Raw genomic sequence first — 24,088 nt, forward strand, 5'->3', positions numbered from 1 at the left:
CTTGAACTCAGAAAACTAAACAGCATTGCCACCTACTGGATATAAAGAAATTATCATTTTCTAGTAAAACATTGACTTTGTTTGAAACAGGAAATTACCCTAAATTGCAATGTGACTGCTATATTCAACTAAAAAATGGCAGGAAATACACTGGGCCCGTTTGAGAATGCTTATAAATGTCATATTTATTTTATCATTTAATAAGGCCATGGGAGGTTTTCAAAGATTCAAACAGTTTTGGATTTCACTCCCTTGGAAGTCATGTGAGAGTTTGCTAAATTTTTCCTTTCTTTTTTTTTTTTTTTTTTTTTTCAAAAAGCCCCAAGAAATAATAGGAAGTAAAAATGAGCCACCAGTATGAGTGTTAATATATACATCAACATACACAATATAAAGACCATTTTTGTAGAATATGGAATCTTAGAAGTCCTTTCTCTTTGAAGCAGTCTCCTCAATCAAATCAGAGGTAAACAGACATATGCATTTATAGGAATGGGGTATTAGAATTGAATGATTCGAGAAGAGGATGTACACAATCAGTATAATTCTAAGATCTCAGACTGTTTCATATAACCTCCCTGCTTCTCCCCATGTGTAGTTACCTACCTGCAGTTGTTGACTTGCTTGTGGTGAGTTGTCCTGAACCTGGGCAAAAACAACCCAGCATTAGAACTCTTCTTGCTCTCTGGGAGCACCCCTGCAGTTGCGTGGGCAGAACTAAATAGCAACTGATCTGCTCTTATGAGATCTGCATTATTTGCTGTATCCCCATCCCCCAGCTTAGATAACGATAAGGTAATGCCAGTTTCAGTGGTGTGATCCTGAAGGTCAAATGTCACAATAAACAGGAGAAAATTAAAGTGGAACCCAAGTGAATTTTAAATGTCATTCTTTTAGATGTAGTCACATGCTTTTCAATAACTTCAAAAGACATTTGGTCTTTATTTTCCGCTAAAATAACGACAATGCTTTCTTGTATGTAAAAGTTCTGACCTGAAGTTGGTGTCAAGGAGCTTGTAATTTGACTCACGGGATCTGTTGAAACAAAACATGTACTAAAATTTATATGTGCATTTTCTTATAAATAATTTTGCTCAGCAAATTAGTTGTTGCAGTGTGAGGAGAGAAGCCTCAAACCTGTCTAGTATTTGTGTATTTACACACAGGCATACCTGTGTGTATACATATTTACATATGAACAAATGCCTAGGTACATAAATGGATTTGTATTAGTGTCAGTAAACTGCAAAACATTCTAGAAAAACAGAATGCTTATTTGTGATTGCTCCAACACAACTTCCTACTTAGTGGTGCCTTTAATATTCATCTTTTTACTGAGGATGCCTCTGGCATTTCCAACTCCCAAATAGGCTTTTTCTTCCTCTTTGAATTTGCATTAGCATGCCTGTTTACCCTTTTAACTTACTACATGAAGACTCAAATAAGTGAGTAGGATGACGATGTCGCCAGCTGGAAGGATCCCCATGTCACTACAGTTAATGGATCCTCTCCCTCAGTTTATGAGATGAAGGGTTAGAAGGAATAAAGTAAGAGATGCAATAAGGCTTTCTCTATAGCTCGTCGTCTATCAGTTTTGCTGGCAGAAGTTGCTGACCATTGGCCATCTCAGACTTACTTCTGTCAGATGTTCCTGCCCTCCCAGACCTACTAGTGCACAAACTTGCATGAGGACTTCCCACCAATTTTCCTTCAAAACATGCTGGTTTAACACATACTCTTAAACTAAGCTAGGCTGTTTTTTATTAAATGGGTTACAGAGCACTCCATGTCAGCAAAGTTAAGGACACTGTTCCACTGGCAGAGAGCGAAGAGAGCCCAGCAGAAGGTGCAGGGAGGATGCAGCTGGATGCACTGTTCTCACACAACTGCATTCAGAGAAGGGAGATTCATTCACAGCTTCACAGTATTTTCCAAAGTCTCATATACATGCGTATCTACCTATATATCTGTCTATATACCTTCTAAAGGATTTTTATTTTGGAAGGAATGAAACATTCAAAGACCTAAGTCATGGATGCATGCGTGAGTAGGAAGTTCTTATAAAACGGTTATTAGGAAGCTATATCTTGGAGCTTGTTGAAAATACTGGGATTGTTATAGGCACTCCCAAAAGTGCATGCACAAGTTGACAGCAAAAGCCACAAAAGTAAAAGCACAGGACAGTGACAGAGGCATCAGTGGTATAAGCACAAATTATAAATGGTCAAATGGTACTGGGCGATTGCACTGAAGTAACATCTGAGCTGGATAAAGCTGGGTTTAAGGTCAACAGAGCCAAATCCCAAGCATCGAGCAGATGTAAACATACCACATATGGTAAAACTTTGGTATAACATGGGCTTTGGACTGCAACAGCAAAAGCAAGGAAGCAGTGTTAGCAAACATGCAAAAGTGACCCCAAGCAGACCCAAGAGCAAAGGGGAAGGAATCCACACCAGGAAGATTATGCACTTTCTAGCCTGGGATGCTGACAACTCCCAACTCCCCACCCCCTTCCTCTGACACCTTGCCCCTGCTTCCCAATTCCTTTTTGAGGATGATTAGCAACATTGAACTTAGGACTCAGGGGAGCATTAAGATAGCATACCAGAGGAAGGGATAGGTAGGAAAAAACTTGTATGTTAGCAGTTTTAACTGTATCATTGGGAATGAGCTGTAGTGATTATACACTTTGGACTACACATGTTAGTAGGCCTGTAACCAGACTACTAATAATTCTTTCATCATTATGGCTGTAATTAGACTAACAATAAATCCTTGGCTTCTGCATTCATAGGTGCATTTCTTTAGCTCGCATAAATTGCGTGAAGCTCCCGGTCTGGTAACCTGCCCTGGAGAATCTGTATGTATTAATTTGTATGTAGTGTGTGATAACACTACTTGCATTAGGGCTACAAAGCACTTACTGCATTATCTGGATATCTGACTGACTTTTGGCAAGTTTGTGATCAGTGAAAATGTGAGACCAAGGAGTTGTGTCTGCTCTGTACCTTATAATCGTAAGACTTCCAGTGATAGTGGAATTAAAGTCTATCAACATTGCTCAGTATATCAGTAACCACAGCATGAGAGTAGGACCACAGCCTCATCTACCTGTTTAAATCTGCAAAAACTTCACCTTGTTACTCAGCTGGCTGATGGAGACTCATCTTTTGTTTTGATCATCTAATTAAGCTCTTAGAGCTTTTGTACAGACTTCAGATCACTGGTTTCTCAAGTGGTCAGAAATGATGAAGGGCAGCTAACTATCACTGAATGGACAGCAGCAGTCAAGCCCCAACTACAGCCGAGGCAGCTTTACTAAGTTATATCAGCTGAATAACAACTCTTATGTTTCTTCCTGCTGTATTGATAACAAAAACTAGCTTCTGTTTTATGAAAGATACTGACCTGATGAAGTTAAAGGCATCACTGTAGTAAGATTTTCAGTGGCCACTGGAAGAAAGCAAGTTCATTACAAACTTCTTTTATAGCACAGTATCTAGTTTTACACAACATAGAGAGAGAAAGAAATGCTAAAAATTTTTAAATCACCTGTCACTATTACCCTTTGACTCACTAGCAGTGTCCCGCTTTCCTCCTTTTGACCATCTCACCCTGTTCCCAGCCTTTTCTCAAATTCTATGATCTTCCTAATGAGGAAAGGTCTATATTAATCCCTTCCAACCCTCAGCCCTTTTTCAGTCTTGCATAGAAAATGACTTAATCTGGGAAATCTCTGTCTTGACACTTTTTATCCTATGGAGCTTTTCAGAGCACCTGTGTCTTATAGAGCAGTATTTAGATGAGATGCGTGAGTTAAAATTAACCTGCGATAATTTGCAAGAAAGTAAATTACTTTTAATCACTGTGAAAACTGTGATTTCAAGCAAGTCACACCCATGTCATAGTTCCCTCCCTCTCTGAAATAGAAATAATACTTCTTTTGCAGTACATACTGAGATATAAAAATGCCGTATATGATTATGATTGTTAATTAGCTACAGTTATGTTATTGAAGCACTCCTGATGGAATGGACAGATGATATCTCTTGTGGAAAGAAGCATTTTAATGGTGCACAGCAAGAAAAGTTTGACTACTTCAAAGTTCATCAATAGATATACAACCTTTTTAAAAAGCTCTTCACAATTTTCTTTGGTGGCATTTTTGAAGTATAATGAGCAATCACTTTCCACAGTGATATGCAGTTATTTAGAACAACTTCTTATATGTCGTGCAAGTAGTAAAGAAAAATAAAGATGTCAAGACTCTGAATTTAGCCTTTGAATATCTGAAGTACTTTGCAAAAGATGCACCTTTTGGAATAGAGTAAGAGACATTGCACACCAGATGTCCCACTCCTCTTAAAGCAATCAGTTGCTACTTAATAATCTCCAGCAGGTCTTCAAATGTCAGCTAATCAACTTCCACTTCAAAGGACTCAAATTACTTTTTATCCTCATCCTCAGTGAAGGCCTGTTTTGAAGCTTATTGAGGTAAAAACAAGGATTCCCATTGATTTTGCTGGGCTTCCGCTTAGGTTTTGATAAATTTTCTAGTACTTACATAAAATCACTATATTTGTATATTTGCAGAATTTAAAACTGCCTAGTTTATAAAGCCACATTCTTTTTTTCCCATTTACACTTTACCTAAATCAGTTCCTTGGGTGTACTTCCCCAGAAGCTACACTCTATTCAGTTCGTTGTTCCTACTGTCATCTTTTCAATAAGGAAGTCCTCACTCACTGTGAGGCTGAGCCCTTATTCTTATTCTTTAGCAAAAAAAAAAAAAAGATAATTACATTTACTTATGAAACAACAGAGTTGGGATTTAATTGCATTAACTTGAGGGAAAACAAAATTTCAAATGTTATGCTACATAAAAGAGATGAAATTGAGTAGTTTTTACTGGGAAGTCACTACTTTGTCCTTTATTCCCTTCTTACTGAACATACACAATGCTGACTCATACTTTCTAGCTGACAAGATTGTAAATGGTTCTTTCAACTGCTGCTGAAAGTTCTGTAACAGGGAAGGGGAACACCCATGAGAGCACCTTTGCTGATTGGAAGTCAAAGCTTTCATCTGTGTTAACTGTAGTCCTCAAGAATTTGTATAGAGAAAAAATGTTTACTAGCATTACCTGTGACTTGTATGCTATTCACATCAATTTTCAAAGTCTGGGTAAGATTAGTTTTATCTGTGTTGATACCCAAAACCAGCTCATTTTTTACTTTCTCAGCTGTTACTTTCTGGGTAAAATAAAGGTTGAAGATCACAACAACACTGGCAATAAAAAAAAAAAAAAGAAAAGGTGATTAGTTATACAAGCTAATGAAGTAAATCTGATATATGAATTATCATCTAGACAATATTTCATTCCAACACAGGTTCCATTTGTAAAGTCAGAGTGTCTTTAAGTGTTACCTGACCAAGATGACACATAAAGAAATGCTTCTTAATTATCAAGTACGTTTGAACCTTGGAAAAACAGTTTTTCTTTCTTTATCTACTCTTACTTTCATTGTGGAAAAACAGAAACAACATCCATATCAATTGTTGCAATGGAGCTGAATTTGAATAAACTAAAGGAGAAATAGGTTTATTCATTATTCAACAGGTCTTCTAGTTTAAGCCCTAAAATATTGATGGTGAACCTTGAAGTGTTATGAAAATTATACAATATATTCATGCTACAAAAATATAATACAAAATGATCACTTCTATAAAGCAACCCTCATCTGTGGATTCTGCATCTGTGCAGATCTGCTGTGTGGCTGCCTGGATTCTCATAAGGAAACAATAATGGTTGAAAGAACAGACATTTTGAAATCATTGGTTAAACTACATTTACCTTCCGTGGGCTTGAATTTTATGCAGCGTGTTGTTTCTTTGCTCTCTCCCATCCCTTCTAGACACTATTTGTAGTTAGATTAAGACAATGTCAAAGTATGATGCTTGCTACAGTTTTTCTCTGTTTACTAAAATTTAGGTGCAAACTTTTTTATTCTTAAACATTTATACTATCCAATTGCAACTGACTCAGCAGTGTGTTCTGATAAGAGGTGATTAATCCTGCCATTTTGCTGAGCAGAGTTTGCAGGTTGCAATATATGGAAAAACTCTTCTCTTTAATTTCTTACATGTTTCTGATAACCTCTAGGCCATGCTGAGCAAACAAAAACTTTTATTGCCATCCTTGTGACTCAGCAGAGTTTCAAGGGTGAAATAGAAGAGATTGCCCAGAGGGGTAAACAATTTTTAAATGAAAAGAGTCAACCAGAAAATAATTTCTGAGACAAAATAATGTTTCAAGTACTGTTTCAAAACAGAAATAAAGACAGTTCCTTTCTGATGTATTAAAAGCCAGATCCAAAATTCACTGACATCAGATTTTCTGTGATTTCTGTGGCCTTTGTGTCAAGATACTGGAGTATTTGTATATATCTATATAGATGTTTACAGTGCAGATCTCTAGATTCCCATTGTAGCTGATGGAAAGAAATAAGCTGTTCTTTGGCATGATTGATCTCCTCCTAAAAAAAGCATCTAAATAGACCAGATGTGAAAGGTCTAAAAAAACATCTCTTACAAAGAGTCTTAAGCAACTAGCTCAGAGTTGTCTCCATCTTTGATGCCTGAATTTTGATGAGAATAGTCCCATTCTACGTGCAGAAATCAAATTATGCTGTTTGGATCTATCTTCACAAGGACGAAACCTGGAAAAGACTTACTCCTTCCACTGTGTACTCCATCCCCTTGCTGTTATAAAATCCTTTATAAAGTGATCATTCTCCACCTTTCTAACTAATTAGTTTACACCTTCACTGTTCCTGTCAAAAGATTACTCTAATTGAAATCTGCTTCTCATTTTCAACATACATGTATTCACAGTTGGCTAATATCCATTTTTCTTTTGCAAGCACAGTTATTCAAATGAACTGGCTCCTCTGAATATTTATACCCTTTATGCATTTACAGAAAACATTCATATCACAAGAACAGCTGGTATCACAGAATAGCATCATCGGTTGTCATGTAATGTGCGCTTCTTTTTAATTTTGTGGTCTCACCTATAAGGCAAGTAATTTTATCATTCATTTCTCAAGGACTTCCAGTTCTTCTAGAGTCATAATCTTTTGTCCTCTGCTTTGTTCTTGCCTATCACTGTGTGCGAACACACCTTTCTTTATTAAAAACTTGTTAGTAATGATAACAAGTGAGATCAGCCCCTGAGTCTAAGCAGCTTTCCACAAGCAAGTTCAGCACAAACTGATATCCTTTCCTTTCTAGCTAGTTTCCTACCTACTTCATTGTCCTTACCTTCCCCATTTTATTTTTTTCTAAATTGACAGTCCCAGGGACTATCACATTTTCTCTTTATTTTAATCCTAAAGGATGTTTTTGGAGGAAAGTTATGTCTTGAAGCTTCGTATGCTCTTTAGAAAGCCTTAGCCAGTCTCTAAAGATGTATTTTCTTATCTGTTCACTGTCCACAGAAGAAATTTATAAATTAAGAACACCACTGTCTCTTGCTCATATTTTAAGTAAACTTTGTCATATGCAATTACCCAGTCTCTGACTTCTTGAATCTTTCACGACTGTCTTCAGATTTCCTGTAGAAAAAAAAGCAACAATAAAATAAAACACAACACAAAATCATATGATTCCCCTTGAGTTTACAATGTAGTGAATAGGATGGAAGCGTGTTCTGAAACTGTTTAATAGTGGGAGACAGTATTACACGTTTTGCTGAATCAGGACCTTATAAAGAACAGTGCGGATGGAATTAACACTACGGGCCTCACCACATATCCTGGACATTTTTGCCAGCCGACCTTCAGTAGGACAACCACCATAATGAGATATTGAATAATAGGGTCAAACAAACTAATAAACTAAGCAGGTCTTATTGTGCCTATTTTATGGACTTTTTAAGACACACAAGGTGCAGCTCTTCCTGGTATCAAATAACGGCGTCATTTGCTAACACCCTAAGGAATATGAGGTAAGTGGATCCATGTCCATAAGGACATATAAGTGTACTTCCTTTCATCTCAGCTTATGCCAGCAGATCTCTAACCTGAACTTTCTTCTAGATGGCAAGGGCCAGCAACCCTGCAAACTTAGCACAACTAATACACCTTGGCAAAAATAAATAAATAAATAAATAAATAGTAATTCTTTAAAATATAGAAGTTTTGTGTGTTGGCCTTAGGACTCAGCCTTACTGGCTTAGCCAAGGCATGGACATACAGGAGCCTGAGAAGGAAGTTTGCCCAAGGAAACACAGAGGTGCCGAACTTCACACAGTAGCACTTGTAAGAAGTAAAAAGAATAATATAGGATGTTCCCAAGGATCTCTTGAAAAGCAAAGTATTGATAAGCACTCCTGAAAGGAATAGTTAAGTGACCACTTTTGATGTTTATTTGCAAAGTTTATTTGTACCTACTTGAACTGGGAAATTTCACATCTCTCAAATTCATTTGTCAGATCACTTGCTTGAAAGACTTGTTGTATCTAGATGGAAAAGAGAGATCTTGAACCCATACAGTAATTAAAAACACACCCAGTTGCACGCTGCATTCATGGTGTTAATACTAAATTTTTCCTTCCCAAATCTAGACTACAGAAGCACACTTTTTTCTTTGATGCCTCACTGATTTTCACAGATAAAGAATATATTGAGTTCTGACCACGCTTAGTACCGGAAATATCTCTTTTTGGAGAGAGGAAAAAGCCATCAACAGCAGGTTATGTTAGGGAATTAATATACCTACCGCATACTCTTGAATTAACCAGAAACAAATAGTTTCTTACCAATTGTTCAACATCAAAAGCAAGGACCTTGAAATCAGCTGATGATGTGTTTTGCAAAGCAGGAGTGAATGATGTCCCAGAGAGTATTTTAAATGTTCCCGCGTAGTTGTGAGTACTCCCATTTGCTTCAGCTGGATAATTAAAATTAAATTCAATGTTTTGAATTATACAGAAATAAATGAAAAACACTACATTAGATTTTATTCCACACAGATCATCAATACAATAACTTTCAGCTTTCTGTTTTGCTTTGTAATCAGAGATGTTTTGTATAGTGCTGATTTTTAAAAAGTGATAGACATTTTCCAATGTTTACAATATTTACAAGTGTAAGCATATCTTTATGAATATTATTTATCCTTGGTTCACATTACTTTCAGTTCTGTTTTGGACACTGAACTTTCCATCGGCACTACGAATGGTTAAAGGGGACAGTGGTATGTCCAGTTATGTCTAACATAAGGGACAAAGATACATGGGAAGAATAATAGTGAATTATGAGCTTTTTGTGTGTTCTGGTTTAAAAACATTATGAATTACTACTTCACACTTTCTGTATTAAATGCTGTACATTTTTTCTATAAACGTACATTGTTTTTGATAACAGCACTGGAAACACTAGTGTCAGATTAGTTAAATTATTTTTGACACGACCTTTCTTATCAATACATGAATGCAATGCTGGGAGGATTTATGAGGAAACTAGAAAACTGGTCCTTACTGCAAATTTAATCTTGATTTTTAATATGTTACAGCATATGAGGTATGCAAAAAGCAATTCATTATACATTAAAAATATTTCTTCACTGTGTAACACACTGGAAATTTTCAGATAAGACCTGAATGAATGTGTTTGACAGAAAATGCCTTTTGCTTAACAGTTACAGTAGCAGTGGCATTTTTAGGTTGTGTTTGAAGGCACGACCATCCAAAACAAGTTTTAATACAAAAGCAGATAACTAATAAATACTACGATAAACAGCTTGTGATAGAAGGCACAGTCTAGTGACACCAATTTCCTACTATTAACTAACAACAGCAGACCACTTGGAGCTTCTTTAAAGGCCATTTATTGTTACAACAATTACAAATCGATTTAAACAAATGTTTCTAAATAGCAAAAAACTTTTTTTTGTTATATGTGTCAAATATAATTGTTTTATAATTGTTATTTATACATTATTAAATTCTCACCTATTTATCTTCTAAAACCTAAGTCATTAAGTTGAAACCTGTCTCTAACTAGGTGCAATAATACACCATCATTACCTTTAAACTCATTTTATTTCACTGGAATGTGATAGTATTCTGGTAAGAGGGGAAGAAAGTCGGTGGGGAGAACAAGTTTTAAAGTCTGGAATGAAAAACAAAGGCAACTAAAGGAATAAACATGAATATTCTGATAAAACAGTTTTTTAAAAAAATATGGCTTACAGCTAGTTTGGTCTTCACATGGGTCAGTATGAAATACTGTGGTAAATGAAGGCACCCAAAACTTCAATTTATCAGAATTATTTTTTCAGCTACAGAAATCATTATAATGAAAAAATATATTTTTGAACCTTTTGCCTAACCTGTTTCCGTTGCCTCATTTCACAATGCCTTTTTCCTATTAGCTGTGAGGGCTCCATAGACCTACATACATTTCCTTCCAATCAAAAATCTAGATTACATGGTTGAGGTTGTGAGAGAGCTCTGGAGGTCATCTGGTCCAACATCTCTGCTCAAGCAGGGCTATGTATAGCCAGGTGCCCAGGATCATGTACATGCAGCTTTTGAATATCTCCAAGGAGGGAGACTCCACAATCTCATCAGTCCTTCACTGGACGCTCTCCAGTAGCGCCATATGTCTCATGTACCAGGCAGCCCATAATTGGACACAGTACTCCAGGTATGGCCTTACCAGGGCACAGTTAATGTATATCCACAAGATCTTTAAACCAAAATTTCAGTTCCATTTGAAAATCATCCTACATTGATTTTTTTACTTCATTTACTTTGAGTATCAATAGCTTGAGTCTATCACAATCTGAGCATTGGCTAAATATTAAGAATGACTTTACCTTAACTTTACATAGGGCTCGGAGCTGTCTGTCTAATGCAGAATCTCTCTCACAGCAATAAATAACTTCAAAATAATAATTTTTTTAAACAAATGAAAAGATTCTAAGAGATTCAGACGACTGAAACCTCCCCACAGACTTCAGTGGATTATCAATATATTTCTGAGTCGAACCTCACACACGGAGAAAAAAGCAAAAAATTCACAATTTGCCATATTACCTTCTCTAGTTGATGAATACAATTGAATAACCTAAGCTTTATAGTTTGGATTGCATTCCAAGAACCTGTCCCAAAGCCTAAACCATGAAAATTCTATTCTAAGGCTTCAGGACATGCTTCAAGTGCTTGTATTTTTTTTGTCTATTTTGTTCTCATCAGTTTCCAGGGGAGGATAATAGGAAAACTTAAAAAACAAACAAACAAACAAACATGCCCCCCCCAACATTAAAAGCATAGCATTAAATATGAAATAGAATTACAATAACACCACCACTGGCTTCAAAGACTGAACGTCTACTGAAGAACTCCTGAAAAGTTTAAAGGTTGGCTGCTTACCTCGTTCTAATTCCTGGATTGTTAACCACGAAAGTACAATCAGTCCAACACAAACACACACAAAAACTGTGAGCAGGGAAGCAAACAAAATTTCATAGTAACTAAGAGGAACATATTTCTTATCAGATGATTTCCTCAGCTTCATTTCTGTCTTGAAAGCTTGTGCGAATTAAGGACTGGCAAAAGACACAACCTGAAAAGGAGGGTAATAATCCGCACAAACTGATATTTATAAGAGACGCTTGTAAATTAATTACACCATAAAACTTCATTGCCATCAGTTTTTACAACATTCCTGAACAGTCATATTCATGCACAACATATGCAAACACGACAGAAAGAAATTCCTTCAGAAAAGAAGCACTTAAGATTATGTCTCAGATAAAAAAATAAGCAAAACCACAGAAATGTGAGGTTGTACACTGAATTTGCATTATTTCTTGTAATTTTATATTTTTAAGTGAAAATTAATATAAAATATGGCTGTTGGATTTACTGCTAACACAGGGTTTTTTTTTTGTGATTCTTCCCAAGTGCAGTTAAGAAGACAACAGTGAAAGTCATATCTTTCATTATTTTGTTTAAAAAGTTTAAGTTTCTTCAAAAGTAATTTTACATATACAGAAAATGTTGGCAAATGAGTTGTTTAGTACTATGCCATAGTTCAGTAACATGTTCAGCACTGAACTGTTAATTCAGCAGTACAAATTTAATCTGCATAAAGTGTGGTTCTTTGGCCATGTATCTGGAGAATTAACCAGAGAAGATATTATGACACGTATGCATGTTTTATATTTTCTTGCCAGGCATAAATGTGCCATGGGATGCAAGCCTTTGCTAAAGTTAAAGCATTGTGGATGGCCAGTGCTGCATCTTAAATAAATAAAGAGTAAATTAAACAAACAATGTAACATCCAGTTAAAAACTTCTTGTTACAAATTTAATCTGTCAAAACTCTTGAGCAAATCACCTCCATAATAATAATGTCATACTGACTTTGTGTTTCGTGTTCTATGAGCTACTGACTATGGATCAGAGGTCCTAAGTCCGGATTTATAGCATGACATTCCTCAGCTCTCTTTACGGAACTGGGGAATCTGACCAAACCATCCATATTCCTGGCTATAAAAGGAAAGGAAAACTTGTCAGAGTTAATCTTTGGAAGACAGAGGCTTTAGCTACCTGTAAATTGACAGAAATGGAGATAATAAAAATTGGGCAGAAATTAGAAACTCCTGAAATATGACTCTTGGATAACATAACATTTGTCCACCCATTCTTTCAGAATGAGGATCCTTGAAATCACCTCCAACACACCTGGTCAGGCTTAACGCATTCCAAATAAAAATCAAAATCTTGGCCTGTGGGTAGTATCCTCAATTCAGTGTATTATTAACACAGTGAAAGTAATTCAGTAATAATTCCCATTATTAACAATAAATAAAGATTTACTTAAAAATAGAGCTAACGAGATAATTCAGGATTGTGCATTTTATCTTAAGGGTGTATTCAGCCTTTAGCTGAATCTGGGCAGCTTAATCATATATATTGCTCTGAGAGAGCAAGAGTAAACTCAGTCTGTATCCTGCAAATGGATGAGATCTTTGAGTCATTCATGCAGGATAAATTAGAGTAATAACTGATTTTGTATATATTGTATATGACACACACATTTATATGACTATAAGTGTCTGTGTGTGTGTATATATCTACTTCTGTGTATATAAGAGGAGGTTAAATTTGTACTGCTGAACACCTTGCTCAACTATGGCACTGCAGTATCTCTTAACAATTTGTGATTATTTACCAATAACTTCAATACCCCTCATTACAATGGATTTAAGTTTATATATTTTTCTGAATGTTCACTCTATCACAGAAGTTCAGAATACCTCTAAATACCTCACTTAGCTCAGTTACACTTGTTGAGTTATTGGACATTTAGCAGAATTACATAATTGCATGGTAGCTGGACGGGGTGTGTGTGCCCAGGCCGGGCTGTTGGGGGGCTGCCCCGAGCCAGACACAACTGGTTCCATCCAGCTCAAACCGACCCACCGCAGGGCACGGCTGAGGCCCGCAGCCACCATGGCGGCGCCGCGGGGAAAGCCTCTGTCAGAAAGGGCAAAACGCTGCCCGGCAGCCGGAGCTGAGGGGAACAGAGTGAGAAACTGCCCTGCCAGCCCCCAGGGGAGAGGGGGAGGAGGGGAGGAGGTGCTCCAGACCCCCTGCAGGTAGCTTGTGGAGAGCCCACACTGGAGCAGGTATCCACACTGCAGCTATGGAGGACCTCATGATGGACCAGATGGATATTTCGTGAAGGAAATGCAGCCTGCGGAAAGCCCAGGCTGGATTAGGTTTATCCTGAAGGACTGCAACCCATGAGAAGGACCCACGCTGGAGCAGGGGAAAAGCATGAGGAGGAAGGAGAAGCAGAGAGAAGCTGTTAAGGACTGACCACAAACCTCCATGCCGCTTGGGGATGGCAAAAAAATGAAATTACTTTTCCCCAAGCCGAGTCTCTTTTGGCTGTGATGGTAATCAGTGAGCCATCTCTCTGTCTTTATCTTCTTTTTCTATCTACACAAGAATACATTTCTTGTGTATTCTCTTTCTGCAGTCTTAGCTGTATAGTTTTTCTTTTAATCTTGACCTATGAGCTTTCCTTTCCTAATTTCTCTCTCTGTCCTGTTGAGGAAGGGCAGTGAGGAAGCAGCTAGGTGGGTATCTGACAGCCACCTAAGGTTTACTCACTGTAATTGTCCATGCTGAATGAAATAACACTAGTTTATTCCTGTCTGATTCCAAAACAGACTTCTTCTATGACAAATCTGGGTAGTTTTGTGCAGTTGGACTTTGGATGTCTCTGTCATATTTTGTATAATTTAACTCTTTGTATCATTGACATTGTATATCACTAGCAAAAGATAAACACTATAACCCAAAGATGTCACTGGATTTTAAATTCTGGATTTATGCTCTGATGGTGAAGTGTGTAACTGGAGGAGAAGTAAAAGTTGCGGACATTTCCATTTCAGTTCTTTTACTAACAGCTTGCATATGATAATCAAGTTGTACATGTGCTTATATACATTGATTACAGTCTGGTCGAGGACATAACTTAGCATGGGTAGCCTCCAATGGAGTTGTGACTCCCACAAATGAACTCAATTACTAAACAATTCTAGCTGGCAACAAGGTCGTGGTAGCAATAATTAATAGGCAAACCCTGGACACCAAGCTGATAGTGAGCTCTTTTATTAATTTGTTTGCAACACGTTACAGTCTGTACTACTATGAGCTGGTTAAAAAAGAATATAGGAATCCATGATTTCACATGTTCATTTGGAAATCTAAATAGGGGGGCAGACTTCAACACTGTGCCAATGCTAGATTACCATTAATCGTGAATCATAGAAGCAGAGCAGTTTATGCTGGAAGGAACCTATGAAGGTCATCTGGCCCAACCTCCTGCTCAAGACTGGGCTAACTGAAATTAGATCAGGTTGTTCATGGCCATGTCCAGGCTAGATCTGAATACCTCCAGGGTGGAAGACCCCACAACTAGTCTGGCAGAAACACCTGCGCCAGCATTAACTACCTGCACAATGATTTTTTGTTCCTTATATCTTATTAGAATTTCAGTTGCTGCAATTTGTGATTATTGCCTCTTGGGCTTCATTATGCAATTTTAAGAAGAGTCTGACTCCATCTTCTCTGCAATCATCCCTTAGGTAGCTGAAGACAGCAATTAGACACCCCTACCAGTTTGTCAGCCCCCAGCCAGTACTGGCAGATAGTGCTATTCCATCCCAGATTCAAGACTCTGGACTTATTGAACTTGGTTGAAATTTATGAGGTTTCTGTCAGGCCATTTCTATATGTCCTAATGACAAGTACATCCTGTAACTGCAAAATTCCCTCTAGACATTGACTTCTCTTGCTTCTACTGTTTTATTCCTCTTTTAGTTACTTGTCTTCTTGTTTATTCTCCTTCTGCAGACTTAGCTGTGTATTTTTTCTTTTAATTATAATTCTAAATTTCATTTTTCACTTCCATTTCCTCTACAGACTGATAGGACTCTTGAAAGTTGGATTTGGTTGGTTTGCTATATGACTAACTGTTGAAACGGTGTGATCCATTTAGGAAAATAGCGAGGATTAACTGATGTTAGAGAGAATTTCCATCTACTGCAAGTTGTGAGTATTCACAGTTCATGAACAGACTGCAACACAGAAATCATTCACTGGAGAAAATAATAAAAAATTAAAAACAAAAAACCAGACTATTCAATTCTAATGGCAAATAATTTGCAAATAGGAAAATAATGAAACCAGTTGCATGTAACTTTCTAAGTTCTAGTTTTATGATACCACTTGTGAACTGTGTGATAAAACAATCATATAATGATTTTAAAATAGTTTAAATTATACAAAGGCAAATAATCTATTAATGTGTTCAAAACCAGAGAAATATGTTTATTTATTTAAGTATTGATAATTGGCTTTTTTTTTTTTAATTATTACTGTAGTCATACTAGTGAAATTTAACATTAGTTAATTTTTAAAGAAAGAGGTCGTTTCTCAGGTAGAAGCCTAACGGACTCACAATTTAGTTTGTTTATATCGCATCCACATCTGCAGCTCCATAGGTTTGTAGCCTTATTGGCTGCTTTCATTTTCTTGTTCAATCAATCTCCAGCACAGGGTGAAAAGACCGCTGACATAGAAAGCAGGGGATGTTGTGTTCAGATAATTTCTCTACTATCCAGTCTATCACAAACATACCCAACACCTGACATTCCACTAATAGCTAGCTATCAGTGGAAAAATGTTTTCGTTACCTACACAGACTTGCCTTCCCCTATCAAAATGGAATGAAAATCAGCTTTCTTATGGCAGCTGTTTCCAGGTGTCTAAGTGATTTGTCCCTTTTGCTATGCAGACTTCCATAGGGGGAAGCAGAAAGCCAAATCAATGGATCTGCAGTGAAAGAGCAAAAACAGACTATGAGCTTTACTTTTTAAATCATAAGGAGAAGCTTAAAAGGGATTTCATACGGAAGCACAGCTTCTCAGTAATGCCATATTTAAAAAATCCAAAACCTGCACATTAATTGCCTTTGACTCTTCCAACTGCATGTGTTGAGGATGAGGAAGATATGTGGTAGTGGCCAGCCAGTTGTCAAACTTCATTTGAAGTGAAAAACTTGGACATCATTTACTAAATAATTTATCAGATTTTTTAGTAGTTAAAAATATATGTTTCTTCATGTAATCCATTATTTGATATTGCTTGACTAAGAGTGGCATAATATATATCACTAATGTGCTATTCTCTTTTTAACCTCTTGTTACTCATATTTGATCCAGCTAGACATAGCTTGGCAGAGGAGTCATGACTTAGCAGAGGACTACATAGTCTTGTGTACACCCTATTTCCACCCATAATCCAACTTGGAGGACCTGCTGAATCTTCAGTCTTCTATGATGGTGTCGTGGTTTAGGCCAAATCCGCTACTTATCCGTTTCTTATCTTGACGTTCCTAGACAAGATCACAAAATTTTAAACATGTATACAGTATTAAAGATGTAAGTAATGAGTAATTTTCTTTTCTTCAAATTGGACTAGAGATGATGAAAAAACTATGCTGTAGAACAAAAATGTTCAACAAATTTGGAAGGACCTGTATTTTAGTCAAGTGAAAGGAACGAAGGAAGAATGTCTCCATTTTCCCCTAGAAGTCATATAGTTTGAGCTAATTAAAAAGAACAACCAACCTATCATCCAATCAACCAACCAACCAACCAAAAAAACAAACAAAACTCTCCAAAACCAAATCAAAAAACCAACCTACTTTCAGAGTCATGTAACAAGTATAACTGCTCAGAGGCCTAGGTAATATAGGCATCCATTAGGCTAAAGTATGTTGAAGGTGTGAAGATAGAGAAGGGAACTGGACTCTGGTATCTACCTTCAGTCCCTAAGCATTCCCCAAATTGGAGTTTGAAGTAGATATTGAAATAACAGTTGTTGAGAACTCTGAGTTGATGTCTGGTAGGTTTCATCACATTGGAAAGTTCACTGGTAGTGGGAAGATCTGCTCATGGAGTCATCTGAGTAGGGTGTTTGCTCTAAGACACTACACAAAAACTTTCACATACACACCTGGAAAGAAATAAGAGTTTCCTAGGGGTGATCACTAAACAAGTGGTATGTGTAATGTGCAAAATAATACAGTAATGGGTAACTGAATGCAATAAAGTAACTAATAAATTTACTTTGTATGGAAGACCACACTGGAACGCTGACAAAGGCTTCCAAGGAGTTTTAGATTCTTATTGCATGAGCTAATATCTATGCTGTTTTGTGCATGCACAATTTAATTAAATTCTGACTTCCAATAAACCTATAACAAAAAGGGAAAAAGAGCATAAACCCCCCACAGATTTTATACAACCCTTGAAAAGGGTTCAGAAGTATGGATTAAAATTAAATGTTCAATGAAATGATCCAAATGGATTGCTGGGAACTAATCAGTCTCCATGTTAATTGGTCCATATCAGGAAAGCAATTACAAATGCACTGCTGTCATTAGCTGTTGTAATTCTTCAGACTGGCTTGATGAAAAAAAAATTGCGCAGACAGCAAAAGTGGAATATACTACCTTTCCCACAATTCAGAGAAAGACGCTTTTTTTTAAAAAAAAAAAAAAAAAGCAACAACAACAATAACACAACCCCCCAGAAAACCCAGCACCAACAAAATCATAACTACTCTTGTTTAAACATATCCAGAAAGACTCCACAGGACAGCCCTGAGGTTCCTTTCCAGACCAACCAATACCTTGTCTGACTTTGGGTAGCTGCAGCTCAACATTTGCTTACTTTTCCAGGAGTTCCCAACACAGAATCAGAGAGTCCTATTTTAAGTCAGAATCAGAGAGATGTGCTTCTTAATAGGTTATAATAAAAAGTGGGGCAGATTAAGAATAACCAGAAAGAAAATCTGTGATTAATCCAGTTTACTTCACCAGAAGTGATCACAGAGCTAGCAGCTAACACTGAGAGTAAAGAAAGACTTTCACCTAACTTTAGAGAACTAATGGTGAAGGGAAGAATTTTCTTCTGGAGGCAGTCAATCCTTCTTCATTGACTAAAGAGACATCATAAATAAATATTTTAACAGAAATGTCTAATTTTTAGTAGTTAAAATGAGGTGAGCTGAGTATAACATGATGCTTTCCATTCAGAAAATAAGTTACTTAGTCATATTGAATTAGTTAGCTATTTTTGCACCCCTAGATGCAGATGCTTCCTTATATTCCCCCTTATTATTAGGAGAAAAAAAGGTGTGGATCATGGGAACAAAGTGAAGATAATAGCAATCAAGAAATAAACCACTAGCTAGTGGAGGCTGATGACAGAAGAAAACAGAAAATAGCATGAACCATCTGAGTAATGAGCATACCAATGCAAAGTTCTCTGTGACAGGTAAATGGGACGAGGCAGGAACAGATATGGCACACGTGGGAAAGAATTAGAGTCTAACTCAACTGATAACACTGAATGGCAAAACAAGCAGGTAAAAGGCAAAGGTCAAGAGGAAGTAGCAGCATTATTGCTGCTCTGAATAAATTAATGTAAAAGCCAGTGTACAGCAGTAGCTGAAAACGGCAGCAAATTTACCACAATGTAATAGTTTCTATGAATAAAAGCAATTACAGCAACATTTCTGTAGATACAGATTTGTGCCTTATAAACCAATATGGAAGCATTGAAAAGCAAATTAAAATAGCAGGGGAATGGTTCCCTTCTGTCTTCTTTAGCTTTTATTGAGAATGAGAATACGTGCAAACTACTTTTTCTATTCTAGACACACAGGTATTTGTCACAATATATTTATTTCTAAAGAAGCTTTGGAATAAAATCTTCATATCTGTTTGCACGTTAAGGGGCCACAAAACACAGAAAAGAAAAAGGTCTGAAACTTAGCTATGGGCTAGTCTAAACCATTTCATGGTATCTATAACCTCTGCAAAGTATCGGGAAAAATATTGTTTTCAAATATTCAACAACTGTCATTAAAATGCATCCTCATCTTTTTGTGTAGTCTCCAGCAATCTTTCCCAATATTGCCCATGCTAGTTAGCAAACTGTTATTCTTGATACACAGTAAAAAATGTGTGCCTCAAAAAATATGAAAAATGGGAAACTTCGTGTTCAAATACTATTTAAAGTAATAAGACCTGTATTTCATGAGTGTTATTTCAATTATTGAACACTTCGTTGACTGCAAATCTTGGAAGTTGATAAGCATTGCTATCCCCTGTTCTGCAGATCAGCTAGCTGAAGCTACTTACAAAGTCATTAAGTTTTAATGATAAAAAATGGGAATAGCACCTGTTTCTCTGACATTTAAGTGCTTTAAAAGTCATGGTCTTTTGTGTCATCTTGCTAAACATCTGGCTTTTTTAGGCAAACATATTTAAAACTGATCTGTTTTCTTACAACCCTGGAAAACCTTACTCGTAAACATCTCTAGCAGGAAGAGTAAGAAACACCTAAGAAGCAATAATTATGTATATTTCTAATGTATATAATCAATATTACAAAGACCAAGATATTTTGTCCATAAGCCTTTGGAATGATTTGGGAAATGTGTATGTAAAATACAATTTGGTTTTATGAAACATTTTACTCCTGTGTAGCAATATTATGGATGTGACAGCAGTCTTAACTGACAGAGATTCTGAAAGGCAGACCATAAGAAACAAACCCTCAAACATCTCCATTATTATGCCATTTGCTACTACCTCACAGGGCTTATTTCTGGTTAACCACATCAGCCAGGGCAAAGGAAAATCAGATCCACAGGTCTGACAGAGAATACTCAATTTCAAGGAAGAGATAGGAAGAAGAAAATCTGAAATCCTTGGAGTTCACTCATATAAATAGTGCACAAAATAAGGAGAAAGCTGAGGCCAAAGAAGCTGTAAAAGAGCACTGAAAGCATTTACCTAGTGCTCAATGTGTCAAATGTAAGCATAAGTTTGCTCTCTCTAAATACACATATTACAAAGCATTTTGACAGCATGACATTTTTTGATGTTAAAAATACTCTGCACATCCTTCCAAAAACATTCAGCTTTAGACTTGCTCCTTTCCTTTTAAAATTTGTGATGAAACTTTCTGTAGAAGCTGAGCCTGACTTATTGAGCACTGAAGAATTACCTCAGTGCAAAATCCTTTGAAAAATCCCACTTTATACCTCACATAACAGTAGGGCAACAATTACGTGTCTGTTTAGCAGGAAAGGAGTGATGAGTAAAGTATTTTACTCCACCATCCATCAAAAAAGATAAAACACATCAAAAGTTATATCACTAATTTATTTGACCACTCCTATTTTCTTGTCCTCTGTTCCTGACCCACAAAATAGCTACTGAACAAAAGATAATATATATTCTTTTAAACACACGTGCAAAGGCATCCAGGTTAGCCCTCTGTGATAATCCATTTGACATCTTGCACCAAATTAACTTTTTACATTGGAGATTTGACAAGATGATGGAGAAATAAAATAAAGAATGTACAATGGGTTTCTTATTTTTATTTTTTTATGACAATCATTTTAACAGTAGCTGGCAGATAACACAGAAGGATGAGGAAAATGCTCTTGGATTTTGAAAATGAGGTCAACTAAGCATGTAATTACTTTCTCAAAGGTTCATATAATTGGACTCATTTATTTGAACAGGAGTTCAAATTTTGGTCATTGTGTTCATATTGTTCCTCATTATCCATTATGAGTGCTACAAAAATAAGACTATCTCTTTTGAAACAATTTAAATGCTCCCAAGGTGTTAAATGGTAAAAAGTTGTATTACTTTCTGTTGTTAAAACTATTGATGACTTCTTTATTTTAATATCTATCCAAAATGGAAAAACGTAACAGAACACATGGAGTACTAATAATGATATTTGAAATTGTATAGCTTTTTTCTATGACAAGCTTTCAGCCTCAATTTGTCTTCATTTGAAAATCAGAATTGCCACTCACAAAACAATGAAAAGTGGACAACTGAGACACAGGACATGGAAAGATTTACATGCAAATGTAAATCAACTCTGACAGATTTGATATGCTTCGTAGAAAAATAAAATTAAAAAAAAAAAAGAAAAACAGAAAAAGAGTTGATCTTTTAAGTCAGTCTGAAATGTGGCAAAAAATAAAAAAAAAAATAATTAGAAACTGATCAAATGGGAATGCTGCCAAAAATCAGGTCTTAAAAAATTCCCTATAGATGAGACCAATATTTCAGGTTTCATACAATATTATTTCCCTTATGGGAAAGAAGGGATAGGTAACAGGAAGTGGGTGCTTCAGTATAATTTTATAAGAAAGAATTTTAAAGTTTGCAAGTATATCAGCATTTTAGCTTGTATTTATCTGTCTTACTTTTACTATACAAGTGTACAAGTTTCAGCGTTTCCAGCTAACAGATGTCAATTATTTCAATAGAAACGACAAAACCCTGTAATCACTATACCACCTATAAACCCTCTGATTTTTCCCAACTTTGCATAAGCAACCCATTTTGATTCAATATACCTTTAAATATTTGCCTTAATAAGTGCTAGCACTGCAAATGGATTTGAGATCTCTGTTCTTTTACATTTACATATAGAAGTGATAAAAGTCTACAGAAGTGGAACCAAAGCCGCAATTCTGTTGATTAAAAGGTATGTAATCCCCTCTCTCATAACTTTGTAAATTATTGTTTTTCAATAACTATAAATGGAAAATAAAACTATTTTCAGTCACAAAATAATCGTCTTTAACTTAAAATTCAGAGACTAGATTGAGTTGTACATATATTCTAAGGCATCATTGTTAGGGTACTACTATATTGCAAGGTTTTCCTGTTACTACCAACTGAAAAAACCCCATATATAGTCAGAGTTATTAGAAGAGTCATTGTCTTAGGGACAAAAAGATTTTAGCACAGTGTGCTAGAAACTGGCCTCCAAGACTGCTCTAGAGCAATAACAACCCGTAAATCTACCAAGTTTTCAGATATTTAGGATGGCAGGGTAACACAGATGTAACATTCAGAATATGTAAATGTTGAATTAGGGGAGTCCCACATCTTTTATAACAAATATTACACCTTAGTTTCTATTTTTTTTTTCCAGAAGTAACAAAGAATAATCATGATAGATGAGTCCTTCTAAAAGAATAAGCATGAAAATTAAATCTGGTTTATTTAAATTTGTTTTTTAGTTTTTCTTATTTCTTAAATAAAATGTTTTCCTACAGTGTAGCAAACAATTGATTTTGTTCAATAAGCTTATAGTTTCATTTGGGAGCATTAATGTCCTGCGTGTACCAGTATGCATTTTCCTTTCCCCCCCAGTAACATTTGTTCTTGCTGATTATCTTTGAGACTTTGTCTTTGAGATCAAGTTTATCCAAGAGAAAAAGGAGGTCATAAATTGTGAAGTCAAATCATGCCATCACATGCATTTTTGCAGTGTTTTCCAAAAAAGGGTATGTGGAGGCTGAAAACAGCGTAATCTCCCAGAACAATGATTTTCACTGCAGTCACGTGTGATCACATGAATATTCAAATACAAAGAAAAAGGGCAATTTTTCAGGGTGAAGCAGTCCAGTGAAATGCGTATTAAATGATATCATAATACAAATATACAAGCAATAGTTATACAAACTGTAAAAAATTGAGAAATGAAAGGATAATAGAATTCTAAATAGCATTTATTGTTATTGTATAAGTTCAGTTGTTTTATTTTGGCTAGGAATTATGTGAAACAAATTAAAATAATTAGATATTTTTGTTTAAAAATTATTTCTAAACTATTTTCTAAAAAGCATGAAAAACATGACATTTTTTAAGCAGTGAAGATGGGATAGTCAATAGCATTTACACTACCCATGGGGAATTCAACAGAAAACATCTACTCATTCAAAAGTCACAGAGATGGAGAGAAAACATTAGTTAAATAAAGCAGAAAAGCTGAATCTTCACCTCATTTCTAATATGTAACATTCTCTGAAAAGACCAATGATCAGTGAAAAATAAAGATACAGAAATTTAGATATTCCGTCAAAATAATATTTAGATTTACCGACATGAAAATTAAAGAAGGAACACGTTGGAAAGATATGCCAGAAGCCTAGAATCTAGGTAAAAAACCTGTAAACTAAGGTAAAAAAAAAAAACAAAACAAAACAAAAAAACACTAGAAAAAGTTAAAAAAAAAATTAAAAAAAGCTTTATGAATTTTGAAAAACACCAAAATGCATAGACCAAGATGCAACAATCTGCAAAAAATATTTTGTCAATGACGAGTAATTCAGGGATTAATTATTACCATTTTTCTTTCTAAAGGAACTCATTGATTTCTGTACAGCAACATGAAATTTTGCATGTAACAGTGAAAAAATTATTTAGTAAACACAATTTTTAAAAGAAACTGTTGAAAGAAACAGTGAGTTTAAAGTCATTTGTTGTAGATAAATGCAAGGATACAAATATATGATTTTTGATTAAAATCTTAAAATATGTGAGGGACAGTATGTAAACAATTACCTCCAATTTTTTTGTATGTCTATATTTTTGGA

At 35.7% G+C, this 24,088-nt stretch overlaps 1 protein-coding gene across 1 annotated transcript in view; it reads right to left on the reverse strand.

The window, feature by feature from the left end:
* TMPRSS15 (transmembrane serine protease 15) overlaps positions 1 to 11,588 on the reverse strand; it is a gene marked incomplete at both ends in the record, with an annotated part of 59,894 nt that extends 48,306 nt beyond the window's left edge. The window contains 8 exons of the mRNA XM_082489243.1: positions 607 to 645; positions 994 to 1,035; positions 3,412 to 3,456; positions 5,147 to 5,289; positions 7,575 to 7,619; positions 8,457 to 8,524; positions 8,825 to 8,955; positions 11,444 to 11,588. Of these exons, the coding sequence (XP_082345369.1) occupies positions 607 to 645; positions 994 to 1,035; positions 3,412 to 3,456; positions 5,147 to 5,289; positions 7,575 to 7,619; positions 8,457 to 8,524; positions 8,825 to 8,955; positions 11,444 to 11,588 (658 nt within the window). The remainder of the gene's footprint in view (positions 1 to 606; positions 646 to 993; positions 1,036 to 3,411; positions 3,457 to 5,146; positions 5,290 to 7,574; positions 7,620 to 8,456; positions 8,525 to 8,824; positions 8,956 to 11,443) is intronic.
* Positions 11,589 to 24,088: the final 12,500 nt, after the last annotated feature.

Source organism: Vanellus vanellus (genome assembly GCF_965231255.1).
Source record: "Vanellus vanellus genome assembly, chromosome: 1".
Classification (NCBI taxonomy): Eukaryota; Metazoa; Chordata; class Aves; order Charadriiformes; family Charadriidae; genus Vanellus; species Vanellus vanellus.